The sequence below is a fragment of the Cherax quadricarinatus genome, chromosome 24 (genome assembly GCF_038502225.1).
Source record: "Cherax quadricarinatus isolate ZL_2023a chromosome 24, ASM3850222v1, whole genome shotgun sequence".
Taxonomy (NCBI): domain Eukaryota; kingdom Metazoa; phylum Arthropoda; class Malacostraca; order Decapoda; family Parastacidae; genus Cherax; species Cherax quadricarinatus.
The window spans coordinates 39,925,478-39,944,156 of NC_091315.1; the positions used below are offsets into that span (position 1 = coordinate 39,925,478).

General features: G+C 40.4%; 1 protein-coding gene across 1 annotated transcript in view; it reads right to left on the reverse strand.

Annotated features, from left to right (window-relative positions):
- The window catches only part of LOC128690936 (phosphatidate cytidylyltransferase, mitochondrial), a 73,854-nt gene extending 57,071 nt beyond the window's left edge, over window positions 1-16,783 (reverse strand). The window contains exon 1 of the mRNA XM_053779726.2: window positions 16,398-16,783. Within this exon, the coding sequence (XP_053635701.1) occupies window positions 16,398-16,505 (108 nt within the window). The 5' untranslated portion in view covers window positions 16,506-16,783. The remainder of the gene's footprint in view (window positions 1-16,397) is intronic.
- Between the last annotated feature and the right edge of the window lie 1,896 nt (window positions 16,784-18,679).

Here is an 18,679-nt window from a genome sequence, read left to right on the forward strand (position 1 = left end):
ACCATGTCTTCCTTTGCAGATGACACCCAAATCTGCACGACAGTGTCTTCCATGGCACACACTGCAAGGCTCCAGGTGGACATCAACCAAATCTTTCAGTGGGCTGCAGAAAACAATATGAAGTTCAACGATGAGAAATTTCAATTACTCCGATATGGTAAACATGAGGAAATTAAAACTTCATCAGAGTATAAAACAAATTCCAACCACACAATAGAGCAAAAACCTAATGTCAAAGACCTGGGAGTGATCATATCAGAGGATCTCACCTTCAAGGACCATAACACTATCAATCGCATCTGCTAGAAAAATGACAGGATGGATAATGAGAACCTTCAAAACTAGGGATGCCAAGCCCATGATGACACTCTTCAGGTCGCTTGTTCTATCTAGGCTGGAATATTGCTGCACACTAACACCTTTCAAGGCAGGTGAAATTGCTGACCTAGAAAATGTACAGAGAACCTTCATGGTGCGCATAATGGAGATAAAACACCTCAATTACTGGGAGCACTTGAAGTTCCTGAACCTGTACTCCCTGCAGCGAAGGCGGGAGAGATACACGATTATATACGCCTGGAAAACCCTAGAGGGACTAGTACCAAACTTGCACACGAAAATCATTCCCTACGAAAGCTAAAAATATTCAGGTGAACATAAAGGTAAATACATACACTGTAAGACAAGGTGAAGGAGAAATTAATCCAAAGCTAAAACCCATCTTGAAGAGCTGCAACAGAATGCAAAGCACAGGAAACAAACCTCTCTGTTATCTCATGAGTTCAACTCAACCTGATTTTAAACTCCATGTAAATAAAAGGCCCCGATTTATAATCTACCATCAACTTTTATTACAGCTTCTCCTCACTTAACGACATAATTCTGTTCCTAAGGACACGTCAATAAATGAATTAATCGGTAAGCGAGGAGCATACTATAATAGTAATGAGTTTTGTTAACCATCTCTGACATTGTTTTAATGTCACATCTGCACTATTGATAACATTTATGGTATATTTTTGTTTATACAGTAGTGTACTGTATATTGTAATAAACAGGATAGAGGAAATCAGCTCTAATATACATTATTTAGGTGTGCATACTAGTCAGAGAGCCTGTCGTAAGTCCGAGTCATTGGTAAACAAATATGTTGCTAAGTGAGGAGAGGCTGTATATCATTGTTATTACTGGCTCTATTACTTTTTATTCCACTACATCATAATTTTTATCTCACACATTCATCTATTAATTTTCACTGGTACTATTTTTATTTATTATCACACTGGCCGATTCCCACCAAGGCAGGGTGGCCTGAAAAAGAAAAACTCTCACCATCATTCACTCCATCACTGTCTTGCCAGAAGGGTGCTTTACACTACAGTTTTTAAACTGCAACATTAACACCCCTCCTTCAGAGTGCAGGCACTGTACTTTCCATCTCCAGGACTCAAGTCTGGCCTGCCGGTTTCCCTGAACCCCTTCATAAATGTTACTTTGCTCACACTCCAACAGCACGTCAAGTATTAAAAACCATTTGTCTCCATTCACTCCTATCAAACACGCTCACGCATGCCTGCTGGAAGTCCAAGCCCCTCTCACACAAAACCTCCTTTACCCCCTCCCTCCAACCTTTCCTAGGCCGATCCCTACCCCGCCTTCCTTCCACTACAGACTGATACACTCTTGAAGTCACTCTGTTTCGCTCCATTCTCTCTACATGTCCGAACCACCTCAACAACCCTTCCTCAGCCCTCTGGACAACAGTTTTGGTAATCCCGCACCTCCTCCTAACTTCCAAACTACGAATTCTCTGCATTATATTCACACCACACATTGCCCTCAGACATGACATCTCCACTGCCTCCAGCCTTCTCCTCGCTGCAACATTCATCACCCATGCTTCACACCCATATAAGAGCGTTGGTAAAACTATACTCTCATACATTCCCCTCTTTGCCTCCAAGGACAAAGTTCTTTGTCTCCACAGACTCCTAAGTGCACCACTCACCCTTTTCCCCTCATCAATTCTATGATTCACCTCATCTTTCATAGACCCATCCGCTGACACATCCACTCCCAAATATCTGAATACATTCACCTCCTCCATACTCTCTCCCTCCAATCTGATATCCAATCTTTCATCACCTAATCTTTTTGTTATCCTCATAACCTTACTCTTTCCTGTATTCACTTTTAATTTTCTTCTTTTGCACACCCTACCAAATTCATCCACCAATCTCTGCAACTTCTCTTCAGAATCTCCCAAGAGCACGGTGTCATCGGCAAAGAGCAACTGTGACAACTCCACTTTATGTGTGATTCTTTATCTTTTAACTCCACGCATCTTGCCAAGACCCTCGCATTTACTTCTCTTACAACCCCATCTATAAATATATTAAACAACCACGGTGACATCACACATCCCTGTCTAAGGCCTACTTTTTATACAAAGGAACTATGCATGCTCTCTGCCAATCCCTAGGTACCTTACCCTCTTCCATACATTTATTAAATAATTGCCCCAACCACTCCAAAAATATATCCCCACCTGCTTTTAACATTTCTATCTTTATCCCATCAATCCCGGCTGCCTTACCCCCTTTCATTTTACCTACTGCCTCACGAACTTCCCCCACACTCACAACTGGCACTTCCTCACTCCTACAAGATGTTATTCCTCCTTGCCCTATACATGAAATCACAGCTTCCCTATCTTCATCAACATTTAACAATTCCTCAAAATATTCCCTCCATCTTCCCAATATCTCTAACTCTCCATTTAAAAACTCTCCTCTCCTATTTTTAACTGACAAATCCATTTGTTCTCTAGGCTTCCTTAACTTGTTAATCTCACTCCAAAACTTTTTCTTATTTTCAACAAAATTTGTTGATAACATCTCACCCACTCTCTCATTTGCTCTCTTTTTACATTGCTTCACCACTCTCTTAACCTCTCTCTCTTTTTCTCCATATACTCTTCCCTCCTTGCATCACTTCTACTTTGTAAAAACTTCTCATATGCTAACTTTTTCTCCCTTACTACTCTCTTTACATCATCATTCCACCAATCGCTCCTCTTCCCTCCTGCACCCACTTTCCTGTAACCACAAACTTCTGCTGAACACTAACACTACATTTTTAAACCTACCCCATACCTCTTCGACCCCATTGCCTATGCTCTCATTAGCCCATCTATCCTCCAATAGCTGTTTATATCTTACCCTAACTGCCTCCTCTTTTAGTTTATAAACCTTCACCTCTCTCTTCCCTGATGCTTCTATTCTCCTTGTATCCCATCTACCTTTTACTCTCAGTGTAGCTACAACTAGAAAGTGATCTGATATATCTGTGGTCCCTCTATAAACATGTACATCCTGAAGTCTACTCAACAGTCTTTTATCTACCAATACATAATCCAACAAACTACTGCCATTTCGCCCTACATCATATCTTGTATACTTATTTATCCTCTTTTTCTTAAAATATGTATTACCTATAACTAAACCCCTTTCTATACAAAGTTCAATCAAAGGGCTCCCATTATCATTTACACCTGGCACCCCAAACTTACCTACCACACCCTCTCTAAAAGTTTCTCCTACTTTAGCATTCAGGTCCCCTACCACAATTACTCTCTCACTTGGTTCAAAAGCTCCTATACATTCACTTAACATCTCCCAAAATCTCTCTCTCCTCTACATTCCTCTCTTCTCCAGGTGCATACACGCTTGTTATGACCCACTTTTCGCATCCAACCTTTACTTTAATCCACATAATTCTTGAATTTACACATTCATATTCTCTTTTCTCCTTCCATAACTGATCCTTCAACATTACTGCTACCCTTCCTTTGCTCTAACTCTCTCAGATACTCCAGATTTAATCCCATTTATTTCCCCCCACCGAAACTCCCCTACCCCCCTTCAGCTTTGTTTCGCTTAGGGCCAGGACATCCAACTTCTTTTCATTCATAACATCAGCAATCATCTGTTTCTTGTCATCCGCACTACATCCACGCACATTCAAGCATTCCAGTTTTATAAAGTTTTTCTTCTTCTCTTTTTTAGTAAATGTCTACAGGAGAAGGGGTTACTAGCCCATTGCTCCCAGCATTTTAGTCGCCTCATACGACACGCATGGCTTACGGAGGAAAGATTCTTTTCCACTTCCCCATGGACAATAGAAGAAATAAAGAAGAACATGAGCTATTTAGAAAAAGGAGAAAAACCTAGATGTATGTATATATATATATGCATGTGCATGTCTGTGAAGTGTGACCAAAGTGTAAGTAGGAGTAGCACGATATCCCTGTTATCTAGCGTGTTTATGAGACAGAAAAAGAAACCAGCAATCCTACCATCATGCAAAACAGTTACAGGTTTCTGTTTCACAGTCATCTGGCAGGACGGTAGTACTTCCCTGGGTGGTTGCTGTCTACCAACCTACTACCTACCTACATGGGGTAAAATTAAACAATACAGTGGTACCTTGACTTATGAGTTTAATTCGTTGTGACCAAGCTTGCAACTCAATCTGCTCATATATCAAATCAATTTTCCTCATTGAAATTAATTGAAATACCATTAATCTGTTCCAGAGGCATTCCTGGCTCTTGGGAGACAGAAAATACTTCAGAATAACGCTAATATCAACTCTAAATAACACAGAGACATGAATAAAATATGTCATTATGTGACGAGTGGTGGCAGCCACTCCCGAGGTAAAAATAATTATCACTCTGGCCATATCTTCCTAGTCTTGCCCTTCTGAGATCTTATTATAAAAGAAAACAGTGTTTGTGAGGCTAACTGCACTAGATCACTAGTTTCATAAGGAAAACACTGAAACAAAAGCAATTTTCTCATGTTTTTCTATTTCATACTTTAATTCAGTGGACATCATCCTCTTCTATTCAGCATTGTCCTTTGCACATTCATATACTTTCTTAGGACCCATGGTTAGAATAAAGAAATTTGGCAAAATAACTACACAAAAAGCACAAAATGCTGGGATGCTGGGCAGATGTTGTGGCATTTGCTGCACCAACTAATGGCAGCATATCTGAAGATCGCTTGTAACTCGGATTTTGGCTTGCAACTCAAAGCAAAAAATCGACCAAGCGACGGCTCATAACTTGGAAAACTCTTAAGTTGGGGCACTCGTAAGTCAAGGTACCACTGTATTACCAATCAATTTGTTCACTTGTGAGCTGTAACCTTATGCTGCATATTTCTTTATTTCCACCTTATGTCAATACCTGGACCTTATACTCAAGTTTATACAGTACCACAATCACAGTATTTAATGGTATTTAAGTAGCTTTAGTTTTAGGTCAAGCCTCCCTTTAATGATGTACTGTACATACTTTGGGCTTCTCACAAAATCTGTATCACTGGTCACTTTTTTATGGGAATAAATTATTATTATTCTTATTATTGTCTAACCATATCAAAATCGGTACAGAAGAGGCAGTGACAAGTTCAAGGCTCAAGTTAACACTTTCACAGTCCAGAAGCCAAATTTCAAAGGGTGGTGCACCAGTGTTCAAGAATTTTCAAAAAAAAAAAAAAAAAAAAAAAAAAAATTTATTTTTTCTTATGAAATGGTAGAGAATCTTTTTCTGAAGGTGATAAAATAAAAAGTACGAAATTTGACGAAATTATGCTCTTGCGAATTTTGATGTGTCAGCGATATTTATGAATCAGCGATTTTGCCGACTTTGACTCCCATTTTAGGTCAATTACATTATTCCAGTCTACCAAATTCTTAGCTATTTCACTAGTATTACTTCTATTCTATCGACTGAGCACAAGAAATCGCCCAGTCAACTGTTTCAACTACAAAATAAAGTGATCGGTAATTGGTAATTTGGCCAATTTAACACAATGTTCAAAATATTCCAATTTCAAAATAGGGTCCAGAATAAACAATGCAGGCAATTCCTGGCACTAAACTAACATTTCCTCTGCTCATTAGTTATGTTTTCAGGCTTTACAAATGAATTCCATTTTGATTTTTTATTCACAATGAATTTTTATTCAAACCAAAAAATAGAAGATTTACTGTTATGCAATATTGTAATAATTGTATAAATATCGTCATCACATTTGTGGATGTATATTAGACCCACCAGCTGGTGTGTATTAGACGTGTGAGGTCGTTTGTTTACTCTTCAACATCGACAAAAATTTAAAATTTCTGTTACTCTGAGCTCAGTTTCAAGCCATTTCCAGTAATAAAACCAATCAAAATCATCTCCATTTCTGTAATATGTCTTCCATTCTATCAAATGAGACCAAGAAATCGCATATACAACTATAAAAAACATACGAAAAAACACTGCAAAGTCGCTGTTTTAATCGAAAATCACAGTCTCAGTTTTTTCTCTCATTATACACTGCTGCAGAATTTATTTTGTGTGGTGCACACATACCACATAGATGTATTCTCTCATATCTAGGCCCAAATTTACCACTCACAGCTTATCAGAGTGAGCTGAGCTCATAGTGTAGAGCTACGGTTTGGACCCTGAACATAAAGCCGTAGATCTACGAGACAGACCATGAAAGGGTTAAGGAATACCAAGCAGGAAATGCTTTAAAAAAAAAAAAGGAAGGGGAAGGAGGGGATGATGATTAGCATTCTTGATACAGTAATGTTGTACCACAAGTAGGCAATCAGTACGTAGTGCTAAATTTGTTAAATGTGAAACTTATGACCCAGATATTATATGTAAAAGTGAATGCATAATTTTTATGAAGGAACTGCACAACCAGGTAGACAATGTACAGTATTTCTTCTTGATTTGCCTGTACTGCTGACTCGGGTCTTTTCCAGATGATGACCCGGCCATGTACAGTGATGAATTTGTTACATATTAAATGTATATCCCATATGAATAGAGGAAATCTCATAATTGTCTGAACATCGCTAATCAGTCAAGAGAATTCTCTGACAGCTTCCTAGTGGCAGCACTGTTAAGTAATAGGCAGATAAAACTGTATACCTGGAGTATACCTGGAGAGGGTTTCGGGGATCAATGCCCTCGCAGCCTGGTCTCAGACCAGGCCTCGTGTTGGATCAGGGTCTGATCAACCAGGCTGTTACTGCTAGCTGCACACAAACTGATGTAAGAGCCAAAGCCCGGCTGGTCAGGTACTGACTTTAGGTGCCTGTCCAAAACTTTGAAGACAGCCAGGGGTCTATTGGTATACTGGTATGTATGCTGGGAGGCAGTTGAACAGTCTTGGGCCCCTGACACTTATTGTGTTGTCTCTCAGCATACTTGTGGCACCCCTGCTTTTCATTGGGGGAATGTTGTATCTCCTGCCAAGTTTTTTGCTTTCACAGGGAGTGATTTTTGTGTGCAAGTTTGGTACTAGTCCCTCTAGAATTTTCCAAGTGTATATTATCATGTATTTTTTTCACCTGCATTCCAGGGAATGCAAATCAAGGGACTTCAACCAATTCCAGTAATTTAGGTGCTTTATCGTACTTATGTGTGCCATGAAAGTTCTGTACACTCTCCAGGTCAGCAATTTTGCCTGCCCTGAAGGGGACAGTTAGTGTACAGCAGTATTTCAGCCTAGAGAGAACAAGCAATTTGAAGAGAATCATCATGGGCTTGGCATCCCTAGTTTTGAAGGTTCTCATTATCCATCCTATCATTCTTCAAGCAGATGAGGGAGATACAGTGTTGTGGTCTATGAAGGCGGCAAGATCCTCTGACATTATCATTCCCAGGTCCTTCACATTAATTTTTCACTTTAATGTGTGGCTAGAATTTGTTGTATACCCTGATACAGCTTTAATTTCCTGAAGTTTACCATATCTGAGTAGCTGAAATTTCTCTTCATTGAACTCCATATTGTTTTCAGTAGCCCATTTGAAGATTTGGTTGATGTCCGCTTGGAGTCTTGTAGGGTCTTCAATGGGGGTCACTGTCATGGCAGTTCGGGTGCCACCTGCAAAAGGAAGACACAGAGCTATGGCTTACATCTCTATGTCAGATATGACGATGAGGAATAGGATGGGAATGAGTACTGTGCCTTGTGGAACAGAACTTTTCACTGCAGCTTCCTCAGACTTTACCCTGTTTACTGTAACTCTTTGTATTCTATTTGTTAGGAAGTTATAGATCCATCTACTAACTTTTCCTGTTATTCCTTTATCATGCATTTTGTGCACTATTACATCATGGTCGCACCTGTCGAAGGCTTTCGCAAAGTCTGTGTACACTACATCTGCATTTTGTTTATCCTCTAAAGCATCCAGGACCTTGTCATAGTGGTCCAGTAGCTGGGACAGGCAAGAACGACCTGTTCTAAACTGGTGTTGCCTTGGGATGTGTAATTGATGATTATCTAGGTGGTTGGCGATCTTGCTTTTTAGAACCCTTTCAAAGATTTTTATGATATGGGATGTTAGCACTATCAGTGTGTAGTTCTTTGCAATTATACTTTACTGCCACCTTAGTAGAGTAGGGTTATGTCTGTTGTTTCTAAGTGAGTGTGGGATGACCCATGTCCATGTTCTCTCTCCATAGAATGCTGAAGGCATTTGACATGGGCTTCTTGCAGTTCTTGATGAACATGGAGTTCCATGAGTCTGGGAATGGGGCAGAGTGCATGGGCATGTCATTAATTGCCTCTTCGAAGTCTTGTGGTGTTAGGATAATATTAGAGATTTTTGACATGACCAAATTTTGGGTCTTAGAATTTATTTATTCATTTATGGTGCCCTGTGGCCTGGTAACTAAAGCTCTCATTTCACACGGCAAGGGTCCAGGTTCGATTCCCGGCAAGGGTAGAAACATTGGGCATGTTTCCTTACATCAGATGTCTATGTTCCCCATCAGTAAAATGGGTACCTGGGTGTTAGTCAACTGGTGTGGGTTGCATCCTGGGGCAAAACTGACCTAATTTGCTCGAAATGCTCTGCATAACAAGCAGCATTGATGTCAGCTAGGCCTGTATACCTCATACATGTACTTGTGGAAATAAAGATATTATTATATTACTATTATCGGAGTGTCAACCCTTAGGCTGATTAACGGCTCGCTGAACACTGAGCCGTATTGGGATTTTAGTACATATCTCGCTCATTTCTTTGCTGTCATCTGTGTAGGTCCCATCTTGCTTAAGAAAAGGTCCAGTTAATACTGTACAGTATATTAAGCAGTAATTGGATTGACTATTTTCACCTCAATGGGAAGAGGATTAACACACAGTATTTGCCCAATTACTGTGAGAATAAATATCACTGACCAAAGCAGTATAGTATTACCATTTTGGAAATATTTCATTGTCACAAATATCACAAAAATTCATTTTTCCTATACATGATGAAAATGTGCTTAAATGCAAAGATTATTTCAAAACTAAAATGGTCTCAATCTCATTACATAAAATGTGCTAAAATATAATACAGTGGACCCCTGAGTTTCGTGATTAATCCGTTCCAGAGACCCTGCCGAAAGTCGAAATTGCCGAATGGCAAAACCATTTTCCCCATGAGAAATAATGGTAATAAAATTAATCCATTCCAGACACCCAAAAATATTAAAATAAATGTTTTTTTCAAATTAAATAAAAATTTACATACTGAAAACAATGAGAAATCAAGTACATGCATATAAAAAATAACAACATTACACTTACCTTTACTGAAGACTTCTGGGTGGATGGAAGATGGGAGGAGGGGATAGGAGGAAGGTGTACACTATTGTTTGGAAGGAGAATCTCCTTCCATTAGGACTTCAGGTATGAAGTCCTTATCTGGGGTTACTTCCCTTCTTTGTTTTTTAAAGACACTGGCATTGGGAACAACTTGAGAGTCACTGGAACCCTGTCGCATAAAATATCTGTCCAGAGAGCTCTGTTTCTGGCATTTCTTTAAGATTTGTCTGAAGTGGGACACAACACTGTCATTGTACATGTTGCCAATACGGCCTGCAACAGCTTTGTTAGGGTGAAGTTCATCCATAAATGTTTGCACTTCAGTCCACTTTGCACAAATGTCCTTAATCTTTGCAACAACAACACACTTTATTTCCTTTCCTTTCGCCACGATCAAAGTGATGGTTGAATGGGGTTTGCCATGCATTCTGGCAAGCTCTGTAACACGCACTCCATTCTCATATTTTTCAATGATTTCCTTCTTGAATTCGATTGTGTTCCTCACTTTCTTTACAAAGGGCCTGCACTAGCTTTCCTTGGGCCCATGGTGACTTATTTAGCAGTTGCAATCACAAAAAACAATGGATTATTACGTATGAACCCGCAGGGTGATGGTCACGTGTTGGTAAACAATGGCACACTGAGCGTGAATGGCGTGGGGGACTGACTTTGTGTGCATGGTGACGGGCGGACAGGTACCGGATGGTCGCCGAATCACGAGTCTAATCACGAAACGCGAGGCCAAATTTTGCCGAAAAAACTTGCCGAAAGTCGGATTTCACGAAAGTTGATGCCGCCGAAACTCGGGGGTCCACTGTACCATAACTTGTTAAGCAATTACAGTGGACCCTCGACCAACGATGGCATCGATTAACGATAAATCTAACTAGCGATACATTTTAACGCAAAAATTTTGCCTCGACTAGTGCTTAAAAACCCGACCAGTGCTATTCGTTCCGTACCATACGCGTCCACTTTGGCCTGAGCACGCCTCACTTGTCCCTTTGGTGCCAGTGTTTACAAGCCAGCCAGCCACCGCGGTCACTTCCAAACATACAACTGGAACATTTCATATTATCACAGCCTTTTTAGTGATTGCACCTGCAAAATAAGTCACCATGGGCCCCAAGAAAGCTTCTAGTGCCAACCCTACAGCAAAAAGGGTGAGAATTACTATGGAGATGAAGAAAGAGATCATTGATAAATATGAAAGTGGAGTGCGTATCTCTGAGCTGGTCAGGTTATATAATAAACCCCATAACATAACCAGAGACCAAACAAAACGTTACTCGTCAATCCTAACCAGCCTGATAAGAAGGGCAAAAAAATTGTATTATGAGAACAGATTATCCAACTTACGAGGTGATATAAAAAAGACCTGAAAAACCCTATCGGAAATTCTGGGAACAAAAAAGATATCACGAAATAGCGAAATAAAATTAGCAAAATCAGATGAACCCCAACTCCCACCAACAGAAACAGCAAACAGACTCAATGATTTCTTCTCCACTATAGGACAAAACCTTGCCAATAAAATCCCAAGCTCAGATACCCCACCAAATGACTACCTCACTGGCAACTACCCGAACACACTGTTCCTAGATCCGACTAACCCATACGAAGTCTCCCTTATTATCAACGCACTAAAAAACAAGGCAGGAGATTTAAATACCTTACCACCCTTTATATACAAAAAAGTGTCACAAGTGCTATCACCAATCATTGCAACACTCTTTAACAAATCCATTGAATCCTCCACCTTCCCTACAGTTCTCAAAATAGCAAGGGTCACCCCGATCCATAAAGGAGGAGACCAAACAGAGTTGAATAACTATAGGCCAATATCCAATTTACACCCTCTCTCAAAAATCTTCGAAAAATTAATTCATAAAAGAATCTACTCCTACCTCATCTCCCAAAACATACTCAACCCCTGCCAATTTGGATTCAGGCCTAATAAAAATACTAATGATGCTATTATACACATGCTAGAACATATATACACTGCAATAGAGAAAAAAGAAGTCCCACTGGGGATCTTCCTTGACTTGTGTAAAGCTTTTGATACAGTTGACCATGACTTGCTCCACGTAAAATTGTCACACTATGATATAAGAGGGCACTCCCTCAACTACCTCAAGTCATACCTCAGCAATAGAAGCCAATATGTGTACGCAAATGGAGCAAGCTCTTCCGCACAACCAATTACAGTTGGTGTCCCACAGGGAAGTGTCCTTGGCCCTCTTCTCTTTCTCCTATACATAAATGACCTACCAAATGCTTCGCAATTACTCAAACCCACACTATTTGCAGATGACACTACATACGTCTTCTCTCACCCGAGCCCAGTCACGCTAGCCAATACTGTAAATACCGAATTACAGAAAATATCTACCTGGATGAGGACTAACAAACTTACACTAAACATTGACAAAACCTACTTCATTCAGTTTGGTAACAGAGCTACAGATGTCCCTCTTAACATAATGATAAACGGATCACCTATCACAAAGCTAACAGAGGGAAAATTCTTAGGAATCCACCTTGATAATAGACTCAAATTTCATACACATATACAACAAATTTCTAAGAAAATTTCCAAGACTGTAGGCATACTATCGAAGATACGGTACTATGCTCCACAGTCAGCCCTCCTGGCCCTATATCACTCTCTTATTTACCCCTATCTCACCTATGGAATTTGTGCATGTGGCTCAACAACAATTAACCATCTCAGACCACTAATTACCCAACAAAAGGCTGCAGTTAGAATGATAAATTCTCACTACAGGCAGCACACTCCACCAATATTCAAAACACTCAACCTACTCACCATACAAAACATCCATACTTATTATTGCACCTATTACATACATAGAACACTTAACTCTGATATTAACCCTCCCCTCAAACATCTTGCCAACCTCAACAGAACACATGACCATAACACAAGGCACAGATCACTCTTTGATGTTCCTCGTGTCCATCTCACGCTATTCAAAAACTCAATGCACATAAAAGGCCCTAAAATCTGGAATTCATTACCTGTAAATATAAAAGAAACACTACCTGTTTATAAATTCAAGTCTTTTCTCAAAGATCACTTACTCACCCAAAACCAAATAAATACTGAATAACTGAACCTTACAAATTGTATATATTAAATGTTTCTCACAATTATATCACATAAATGTTAAACCTAAAACCCAATCTAACTTTATTATTTTTTAAATACACTACCCAACAGAATACTCCATTCGACTGAATGTACAGCAATGCATGCAACCATATGACCTGTCTTTGTAATACTCATTTGTGCTTTATAGTTATCTGTTTACAATAATGTTTTATCACTGATTTCATCATTGCTTAGTTACTCTTAAGTTAATTTTAAGCCAGCCCGTAATGCTATGCATATAAGTGGCTTTGGCATGCTGCTCTTACCTGTATTTTTTTGTACCTCTGTATGTATGCTCAAATTACTAAATAAATAAATAAATAATCAACCATCGCTACTATTGTGGGCAAGAAAACGGCAATCAAGGAAGCTGTTCTTGCCAAAGGTGCAACTATGTTTTTGAAACTGAGATCGCAAGTGATAGAAGATGTTGAGAGACTTTTATTGGTGTGGATAAACGAGAAACAGATAGCAGGAGACAGCATCTCTCAAGCGATCATATGTGAAAAGGCTAGGAAGTTGCATGACGATTTAATTAGAAAAATGCCAGCAACTAGTGATGTGAGTGAATTTAAGGCCAGCAAAGGTTGGTTTGAGAGATTTAAGAAGCGTAGTGGCATTCATAGTGTGATAAGGCATGGCGAGGCTGCCAGTTCGGAAAACAAATCGACTGAAAAATATGTGCTGGACTTCAAGGAGTACATAGACAGTGAAGGACTGAAACCTGAACAAGTGTTTAATTGTGATGAAACAGGCCTGTTTTGGAAGAAAATGCCAAGCAGGACCTCCATTACTCAGGAGGAAAAGGCACTCCCAGGACATAAGCCTATGAAAGACAGGCTTACTCTGTTGATGTGTGCCAATACTAGTGGTGATTGCAAAGTGAAGCCTTTATTGGTGTATCACTCTGAAACTCCCAGAGCGTTCAGGTAAAAGAATATCCTCAAGGCTAATTTGTGTGTGCTGTGGAGGGAAAACAGTAAGGCATGGGTCACTAGGGACTTTTTCTATGACTGGTTACACCATGCATTTGCCCCCAATGTGAAAGATTACCTAACTGAAAAGAAATTAGACCTTAAGTGCCTCCTGGTGTTAGACAATGCCCATGGTCATCCTACAGACGTGGCAGAGCGACTTTATGGGGACATGAGCTTCATTAAGGTGAAGTTTTTGCCTCTTAATACCACTCCTCTCCTGCAGCCCATGGACCAGCAGGTTATTGCAAACTTCAAAAAACTGTACACAAAAGCTCTGTTTGAAAGGTGCTTTGTAGTGACCTCAGAAACTCAATTGACTCTAAGAGAGTTTTGGAGAGATCACTTTAATATCCTCAGTTGTGTAAACCTTATAGGTAAGGCTTGGGAGGGAGTGACTAAGAGGACCTTGAACTCTGCTTGGAAGAAACTGTGGCCAGAATGTGTAGACCAAAGGGATTTTGAAGGGTTTCAGGCAAACCCTGAGAGGAGTATGCCAGCTGAGGAATCCATTGTGGCATTGGGAAAGTCCTTGGGGTTGGAGATTAGTGGGGATGATGTGGAAGAGTTGGTGGAGGACAATGAAGAACTAACCACTGATGAGCTGCTAGATCAACTTCAAGAGCAAGAGGCCAGACCTGAGGAAACTGGTTCGGAGGAGGGGAGAGAGAAATTGAAGAAGTTGCCTACTTCAAAGATTAAGGAAATGTGTGGAATGTGGCTTAAAGTGCAAACCTTTTTTGATGACAATCACCCTAACACAGCTATCGCAAGCCGTGCTGGTGACTATTACACTGACACTGTTGTGAAACACTTTAGGGAAGTCATAAAGGAACGAGAGGTACAGGCCACTATGGACAGATATGTTGTGCGACAGAAGTCCAGTGACTCTGAAGCTGGTCCTAATGGCATTAAAAGAAGAAGGGAAGTAACCCCAGAAAAGGACTTGACACCTCAAGTCTTAATGGAAGGGGATTCCCCTTCTAAACACTAAGACTCTCTCCTCCTCCCATCCCATCAGTCATCACCAGATCTTCAATAAAGGTAAGTGTCATGTAACTGTGCATGCCTTTTTCAGTTTGTGTGTATTAAAATTAATATTTCATGTGGTAAAAATTTTTTTTTTCATACTTTGGGGTGTCTTGCACGGATTAATTTGATTTCCAATATTTCTTATAGGGAAAATTCATTCGCATAACTATAATTTCGCATAACAATGAGCTCTCAGGAACGGATTAATATCGTTATGTGGGGGTCCACTGTAGTATGTTAAGCATTAAGCTTAGTCTGCCTGAAATTCCCTGGCGTGAAAGCAGCTTTCTTTACACTTAGCAAATCAAAATTGTAATTACACATTGTAAACTATGAAAAGAAATAAAATCCTTACTCCTTAATAAAATACATAATTATCAAGGGAAGAATACTTGTAAGTGGTATTCCACTGATTTTTGTAAAATACTATGCACTGACATTGCTGTTAAGTCAGGTTTTATGGAATAATTGACTAAAAAAACAAATGTCAATTGACTCCAAGCATAACTTGCCGATGTTGGCAGTGAAGATATGAAAAAGAATTCTTGTAACACATCACAAATTTATCTTTTTGTATTATGAAAAAGAATTCTTTTAACACATCACAAATTTTATGAAATTTATTATGAAATAAATGTCTATTATTATTACACTTATGAAGGGTGCTAAGCCCATAGAGGTCATATTATGCCTGGATCCAACGAAAGGATGAATAGGTCAACTTTCTTCGATCATGAGCCCCTTACCAGCATCAAGGCACCTTTCTTGAGGTGAATACATGTCTCAACAAGATTAACATGGGAACCCAGATAAAATGACACCTTTCACCTTTTGTAGAAGACAACAACTATTCAGATTATTAGTCTTGAGGGTTAGTTACTCAAATCAAAGTCACTTATATCCAATGAGGGCCCTAGGGTGTCACCATAAAGTGTGACTTTTGTATTAATCACAGATGTATTGTGTACTTTTAAAACTTAAGATTATTATTATATAAGAGAGCAGGGTGATACAAGTGAATTTTAGTTCCAGCAACCCACCGCTGAGGAGGCGTGTCATTACTGCAATTATTTTTATTATGGCTCATATGTTGATAACTGAAAATTTCCATAACAGAAGCACCTTTCTTGTGTTATCCCTATGGTGAGATCCTGTTCCTTAATCTTTATCCATAATCCATTATTAGGAGCAGTGCATTTCCTGGTTCCAGTCTGCAATATTAGGATGAGAGAGGGATAAGGTTTTATTTGAATTTTTAACCTCGGAGGGTTAGCCACCCAGGATAACCCAAAAAACAGGTGTAAGGAAACACACCCAATGTTTTCACCCTTGCCGGGGATCGAACCATGAACACTCAGCGTGTGAAGCGTGAGCGTTGCCTACCAGGCCACGGGCCACCTACGTTCCTCTAACGCGTTTGCTAGTTCTTTTCTAACAATATTTTTGTTTTAAATTTCTGTATGAGAATTAAAAAACATAATTCTTGACGAACTGACTTCATAAGATCACCTCACCAGACACGTGTATACAACTTACCTTGGTATTCTTGTGTCCAACTTGTTTGAAGACTCCAGATCCATAAGCGAAAGCCAGGGAATAACCTTTAGGAAACCTCTGTAGCAGCCTGAGGTATCCACCGGCCATGGTCACTGCGTCTGCAGCTGATGTTGGTGTGTTAAGGTTTGAGGTGACTGAGTATGGTCATCACACAGCTGCTGCTGTCATGTTGGGTGCAAGGACTTGCACACATCATGGACCTGCATCAATCATACATAAGTCAGTTTATTCAAGTACAGGTGCTGTATAACCCTTGTAGGTTTAGCGTTTCTTTTTTATTGTAATAATCGGATATTAAGGTACGAAGCCCGTCAACAAGTACCTTGAGGAGATACTTTAAGTTCTCCAGGACACGACAGACAATGAAAACGAGACCAGTGAAACAAGAAATCAAATCAAAGCAAATCAAAGTTCGTTCTCTATAAGGATTATAATGCGGGGTTTACAGATTTTGGTTATTGTGCGGTTTACATGTAACAAAATACTAATTACAGAGGGGGCCACTAGAACACCTAGCAAGGCTAGGCATTTCGGGCAAACTTAGATTAATTCGTAACCCTAAATTATTACAAATTGTGGAGTAAGTTGACTAAATACTCCGTGACTAAATATTAGTTTGTGAGTTTAACAATGTGAATGCTTTTGTTTTGGCACAATACATAGCTTCTATATTGGAGTATCACATGCAAACTTGTGACTAGTTAGGAATCATTATTTTAAGATTAAGATACGTATTTCTGTGCGTATAGTCAAATGGGTGAGTGAGTGTGTGAACCACCAGGTGGTTTTTATGTAAGGCAGCTGTATAATAACATGTTGAGATACGATTTTCTGACTTTGCTAGGATTTTGGAACAGTACTCATTCGCAATGACCGTATTCAAAAGAGGCTGCAGAATCCTAGTATGAACTTCCAGGATGCTGCCCTGGATTTTAGAGACCTCTGAGATCATTTTGATGGTGAACTGGAAGTGTTGATCAGTGAATCACTCGAAGAAAGTCTCGATCTCTGTCAAGAATGGAATATTGAGACTGAAAGACGTCAGACACGAAAGAAACGAATTGTTGATGGACTTCTGCGCCAGCCTTCGTCGGGTGTGGACGTCTCTCTCTCGCCTGAGTATCAGTGGCAAATTTTCCCCGTTCTCACTTGGACGCTTGTCCTCATCTATTTTGCCCGCCGGGCACTCTACAGGAGGGGTACCTGTTCATCAGCTTACTTGTAGCCAGCTCCATTTTTTTTTCCGCTCTGCGGATAATTCTTTATCGGTCTATGATGGGAAGCCGGTTACTGAACTCAGGTGGGAGTGTGGGCGCCCCTCTTTGCTGGGGCTGGGCAAGGTGCTCCACCGGATCTAATTGGAAACTTAAGTTTCTGTCTCTGTTTACAAAGGAACTTTTGTTCCTTTCCTCGCATCGCCCAGCCTTGGGCAACAATTTTTCCTCATAGGTGGCCCGGTGGCCTGGTGGCTAAAGCTCCCGCTTCACACACGGAGGGCCCGGGTTCGATTCCCGGCGGGTGGAAACATTTCGACACGTTTCCTTATACCTGTTGTCCTGTTCACCTAGCAGCAAATAGGTACCTGGGTGTTAGTCGACTGGTGTGGGTCGCATCCTGGGGGACAATATTAAACCCCAATGGAAATAAGTTAGACAGTCCTCGATGACGCACTGACTTTCTTGGGTTATCCTGGGTGGCTAACCCTCCGGGGTTAAAAATCCGAACGAAATCTTATCTTACCATCGAGAAGTCGGGCTCGATACAGCTTATGCTGTCAGTGGCCCTGATAAACCCAACAAAGAAAGAACGAAAAGAATTGTTGATGAGAACTCGAGAGACGCTGAGTTAACAGCCAAGAAGATGGAAATAGTCGTGAAGGGAACATTTGACCGTCAACATCCCCTAGTGAAAAGACGGAGTCCCATGAGTTTACCTGGAGAGAGTTCCGGGGGTCAACGCCCCCGCGGCCCGGTCTGTGACCAGGCCTCCTGGTGGATCAGAGCCTGATCAACCAGGCTGTTGCTGCTGGCTGCACTCAAACCAACGTACGAGCCACAGCCCGGCTGGTCAGGAACCGACTTTAGGTGCTTGTCCAGTGCCAGCTTGAAGACTGCCAGGGGTCTGTTGGTAATCCCCCTTATGTATGCTGGGAGGCAGTTGAACAGTCTCGGGCCCCTGACACTTATTGTATGGTCTCTTAACGTGCTAGTGACACCCCTGCTTTTCATTGGGGGGATGTTGCATCATCTGCCAAGTCTTTT